The 5,898-nt window shown below is 42.0% G+C and overlaps 1 protein-coding gene across 1 annotated transcript; it reads right to left on the minus strand.

The window, feature by feature from the left end:
• Positions 1–544: 544 nt before the first annotated feature.
• LOC126235758 (GPI mannosyltransferase 3) lies at positions 545–2,803 on the minus strand. The gene has a single exon (XM_049944558.1). The coding sequence runs from the start codon at positions 2,626–2,628 to the stop codon at positions 1,138–1,140; it is 1,491 nt and encodes a 496-aa protein (XP_049800515.1). The 5' UTR covers positions 2,629–2,803; the 3' UTR covers positions 545–1,137.
• Between the last annotated feature and the right edge of the window lie 3,095 nt (positions 2,804–5,898).

Here is a 5,898-nt window from a genome sequence, read left to right on the forward strand (position 1 = left end):
ATAATAATATTAAATCAGCCAGTTGCATAACATTCCTCATTATCTGAATAAACCACAAAGTTACAGGAGCACATTCCCATATTGCATCTGTTGTTGTCAGCTGCCACGTGCCTCTAGCTTATAACAAGTATTATGTACGAACATCAGTTATCTGTGTATCTTGGATGGTGCAGTACAGAAGTTCACTGCCACACGGTTTACACAGAAAAATTTTGTTTCTTGTCCCTAACTGGAGAAACAGTGCCAGTTCTTTCATAGTAAAATTGTAGTAGCCTACTTAAAGTGTTCTTTCAAGCACATAATCCTTAGAAGTGTTCATATCAAAAAATTCCACAACTGAAGCTACAAGAGTACACACACCCAGAAAGTTAATTCAATGAAAATACACTTAAATTTATAAAACTTGAAAGTGGGGTATTTTAAACCAATTTTTAGTATGTGTACCAACTAATGAAAGTAACCTACCAGTAAATGCGTGTGTTTTGTACTTACATTACTATCTAGACGATAATTGTGAACAGCAGATCACACGTGAAAAAAGTTTACAAAACAGAGATTAGTTGGTCTTTTTAATGCTTTGTGTTATCAAAAACAAGGAACACAAGTTTCAAACAAGAATTTTATAATTCACTTCTCTGTTGCATGTAACGCTCAAGATGGAGCGCTACGTAAAATTCAAATATCTTACAGCCTCACCCGATAAACCCAGTCATTCAGAAAATGGTTTCTTTCCCGCCACTAATGTATACATGTTTACTTTATACAACAAGAATGTTGACTGTTGCTATTTAAGTACACTTTTATCAACGAAAAACTTAATAAATGCCTATCAAATTAGAGATGAGATCTTAGATTAATAGCTTCCTGCAGTTACATGTAGTGTGCCTCCTTTGTTAAATTAACTTCTCAGTTATACTAACATTAATTACTTCACATAAAAACAAATACATGGGAGGATGCCATATATTGCAGCAATATAATTAGAACAAATAAAAAAAAGAGTGCACTGAAACTACCGGTGTCAGTAAGAAGAAATCACCAACATTTATGGTTTTTATATGTTTGTCCAAAGCTGCACATAAAATTCGCTCAAATAAAAAATGAGTCATCACATAAGACCTACATCCTAATATTATTTCACTCATTTCTTTTGAAAATCATTATGTGTGTACCTACATTACCTTCTACAAAGTGAGAATGAAATAACTGTTGAAACAGTTTATAGTGCCGTAACGACAGAAATCCCTCAATTTTCTTATACAGTTTGTTAAAAATAACAATATGAGAGGGCCCTCTACCTGTTTCTGGAAAATTATCATGAAGCCACGTCAAGGGACTGTTGAAAAAGACATCAGCCACATCTTGACTAGCCAATGGATCACATTCCAAAAAGAATACATCCACAGGAGAATGGAGATGACTGTACAGAGGTGTGGAATGGCATGGCATGAGAAACCATATAGAAGTGTTACTAGGATTTTTTGCTGATTCTTCTGCCAAAATCTTCATGACATCGAGAGTTCCTCTTTGGTGAACAATGCCACAGTACAGAAACGGAATTACTGAGCCTAGTATTAGAAATACTTTCATAAATACTGGACGATAACCAAAACTGTTTCGTTTTCCCCACACTGTTAACCAAAAAGTTGCAATAAATAACATCATTGGAAGCAAGGGTAGGACAAATCTAAATTCTTTATGTGGAATCATACTGTATACCAGAACTGTCCACAAAATTGCAAAAACTAGTACTAAACAAACATTTCTTGCTTTATCTTGTTTATAAGTAATAACTTCCTTGCAACCAAGAACAAATGGAAAGATGTGCACACCCAAAACTGTAGGAATACCTACAGTAAAATACCAAAGCAACCCGTGTGTTCCATAGAAGGAGGCTATGTTTCTTGCTAAGTTGTAATAGAGAAAGCTAATGGGTGAACAAGTCACTGACCCATGGCAAAGTGAATCTACAACAGTTGAAAAACCAATGAAAATAGCTGCTCTTATAATGTACACACGGCTCAAAACTTTCCAGTCACTAGCCTGCAAGAAGTGATAAATTGCGAATGGTAACCATATCACGAATGCTGTTGGACGCACAAGGCAGGCAAATCCTACGATCCACAAGTATTTCGTTGTTTCCACTCCTCCTCTCCGCATTGTCGTCCATGGATACAAGCATAAAGCCATTGATGTCAGCGCCGTTTCTAAGGTGTTAGTTAATGTTCGAGTCGCAGTGTACGCATGAAACCAAGCGATACTTATATTAAGCAGCGCCCACTCATTCGTAACACCAATACATGTTCTGCACCAACGCAGAAACATTAAATCGGCACAAACGCATAACAATGCTTGAAATATCCGTGGTAAAAGAATTAAGTTCTCCACAGTGTCTATTTTAATTATGTTCATGATTTTATACATCAATGCTATCAAACTTGGATATACGTAACTTCTAATACCAACTTGCCATTCCCATGTTGTATACCCATAACCGTATGCTAATCTGTGAGCTATCTCTAATGATTGCCAGTACTCGTCTGGAACGTAAAATGTCGAAACAAGGAACACAGACACCAAGCGCAGTACCAGAAGTAAGCAAACGGGTATTCTATGATTCAGTCTCATGATTACACTTTTATTTGGCACCTATAAGAAAACACACGTCCAATCTACAATTCCCACCTCACATGCTTTCAAACATTCAAACCCACAACAAGACTCCGCCCACCAAACAACACACCAAAGATGTAATTCATTGCGCTCGCAAAGTGTCTCGCGATCATGCTATAACGTACAACCACACGACCGTGCTCACAACTAGTGATGGGCTAAACTGCGATTTTCCGATATCTGTGATTTCTGTGAATGCTACTTTTCAGTATCTGTTATTATTAACTGTGATTTGTCGCAGTTAAGGAACATAGGTCGTGTATCCCTCCGCCACTGTTATTTCTGCTACTTCTGCGATTTCTGTGACTTCTGCTACTTCTGCGCCGTACCACCGTATGAAAAAGTTACATCTGTCAACACAGAAAATTGCATCTCAACAAACCTGTCATTGGCAAGTATGTTTTACGTTTTTTCTTCCGTTGGCTTTAATTTTGTATTAAAGAAACAACTGTGAAAATATTAATAGTGTAATTAATATGTAAGTAGCCGTACAGTACCGTAATAGTTCGTATTTAGAAAATGAATTCTAACATATTGTTATGTTCACAGGTACCTGAACTACATTCAGTCACTCAGTTAAGTGATAACTCAAAATATCATTGTCAACAGATCTGGAGAAATTGCCACTGCGTCTTTAGACCGTTTTCGTCAGACGAGAGGTTAGTTTCTAAGCGTTTCGATGGACTTAATTACTTCAGTGAGATCGTTCTTGCAAATGTGATATTCATTATAGCAAATATTAGCAATCTACTCTGTCAATTATATTGCTAGTAATCAATGACAGCAAACATTGTTTAATAATCCTTGTGTTTTTGCAGACACAGTTCTGACTCTGATTACTGGTTGCTGTACGTATCTATCCACATCAAGGCTGTTGAGAGAGACTCGTGAAGATTCAAGACAGCTCTTAGAGGATTTGCAGTTTAAAAGTGAAATAATTGTGAAATAAGTGTGTGAATGATTAAACTGTGTTTTATTGAAGTTGTTGTGCGATTTTAAAGGAATAATAAATGTCAAATACAGTCAGTGAATAATAAAAATCTCATTTTCCACGTGTTTAAGCCGTCCTATACCCATAATTTTCCGCCACTTACTTATTGGTAAACACTTGTTGGAGAGTGACATGCCGCCCCCCCCCCCAACCCCCCCTTTCTCCAAATCTTGGTGTGACACTGACCTGTAACATATCTCGAAGTCTACAATATGCATTTTGAGGCTGTTGATATGAAGGTGGGAAGTACAGATCTTCCAGTTAAATCAAGAATAGCTTAAGTGCATTACTTGAAAGTAACACAGTGTCGGGTACAGCTAAACTGGTGGCTGTCCGACTTTTGCTTGACGTGATTCGGAAGAATGAAGACCTTCAGTTGAGTAATAATAACTTTATTGCGGCGCGTATCTGACGACGCCCGGCATGCGTGGACAGTTCGGGGCTATAAAATTTTGCTTCCGATCTATACAGAGGATCCTCGGGAACTTCTGTAGTTAGGAGAGAAAATAGTATCCGTCCACACAAGTCAGGAGACAAGGAACTACTCACTAACTCTAAAAAACAAGGAATAATAATCATAAGAAACAGAACGTATATAAAAGTTATAATACACAGCGCCTCTAGAGGCTGGGCGCGGAACTACACAGCGTCGCTACATCACTGTACTGACACACGCGCACAGCACACACACACACACACTGGCGAGCTTGAATTAGCGCGCGGCAGCGTCGCTACATCAGCCCCCCGGGCGGAAGCGGAGCGTCGGCGTCGAGATACCGCGCCGGAAAGTGCACCCGACGTCCAGAACGGGTCGTCCTCGTCGGAGGAGGAGGAACAACGTCAGGAGGCGGATGTTGTGCTGCGTTGGGCGGCGAATGTTGAAGAGCCGGCGCCGGAGATGTGGCGTCAGTGTCTGGAACAGCGGTAGGTGGACGCCTACGACGAGGTGCCGCTAGTGGGGTGTCAGGAAAAACATATGCAGGTTTAACCCGATTCAACGCGACAGTCGTCGTTTTGCCGTTCACTAGGATATCCATGGTGTGGGCACTGCGCCGTAGCACTTCATATGGACCAGAATAAGGAGCTTGTAGAGGCGGTTTAACGCCCTCAGTGCGGAGCATGACGTGACGACATTGTTCCAGGTCCTGGTGCACGAAAGTGGGCGGCTTGCCATGACGTGTGGCTTTCGGAGGGCGAATCTTTGATACATGGTCCCTCAATCGTCGCAAGAAATCCGGCTGGCCAGTAGCAACTGTCTCCGTGGCATCAGCGTCTACAAAGTCACCAGGAAGGCGCAGTGTTTCTCCGTAAACCAGTTCTGCCGCTGACGACCCCAGGTCTGGTTTGAAAGTCGTCCGTAAGCCTAACAAGACCACTGGTAGTGCGGTTGTCCAGGTTTCTTCGTGGCACATCAGCGCGGCCTTCAAACAACGGTGCCAGCGTTCGATCATGCCGTTGCTTGCTGGGTGATAACTTGTGGTCTTATGGTGGGTGTAACCACAAAACTTGGCCAGCTGTGAGAACAGGTCTGATTCAAATTGCCGTCCGCGGTCAGTGGTAATATGTAGTGGGCATCCAAATCTTGCCAACCAAGTCATTGCAAAAGCGGAAGCTAATGTGTCTGCTGTGATATTATCCACCGGCACTGCCTCCGGCCAACGCGTAAAACGGTCGATCATTGTAAACAGATATCTTTGCCCGTTCGAAGGTGGAAGTGGTCCGACTACATCCAAATGAACGTGGGCAAAGCGGGCGGTGGTATCCGGAAAATCGCCGATCGGTGCGTGTACATGGCGGTTAATCTTGCAGCGTTGGCACTGAAGACAAGATTGGACCCACTCGCGGCAGTCTTTTTGCATGCCTGGCCACACGAAACGTTGCGATACTAGGCGGAATGTCGGGCGTACCCCTGGATGGGACAATCCATGTACCGTATCAAAGGCTTGCCTTCTAAAAGCCGGCGTCAGAAAGGGACGAGGTCGGCCGCGAGAAACGTCGCAGTATAGCTGTGTGTCTTCCCCCGGAACATCAACAAGTTTCAGTTGCAATGCTGAAGCCGTGTCTTTAACATAGGCAAGGAGTTCTTCGTCGTCTCTCTGTGCCTGTGCCAGTGCAGGAAAGTCTATGTTACTGGAAACACTGCTGATCCGTGAAAGGCAATCCGCAACAATGTTGTCGATCCCAGAAATATGTCTAATGTCGGTAGTAAACTGGGCCACGAACTCAAGGTGATG

Source organism: Schistocerca nitens, chromosome 1 (assembly GCF_023898315.1).
Source record: "Schistocerca nitens isolate TAMUIC-IGC-003100 chromosome 1, iqSchNite1.1, whole genome shotgun sequence".
Classification (NCBI taxonomy): Eukaryota; Metazoa; Arthropoda; class Insecta; order Orthoptera; family Acrididae; genus Schistocerca; species Schistocerca nitens.

Bases quoted from the DNA above. Each gene is read 5' to 3' on its own strand.
- LOC126235758 (XM_049944558.1), bottom strand. From the start codon at position 2,628: ATGAGACTGAATCATAGAATACCCGTTTGCTTACTTCTGGTACTGCGC.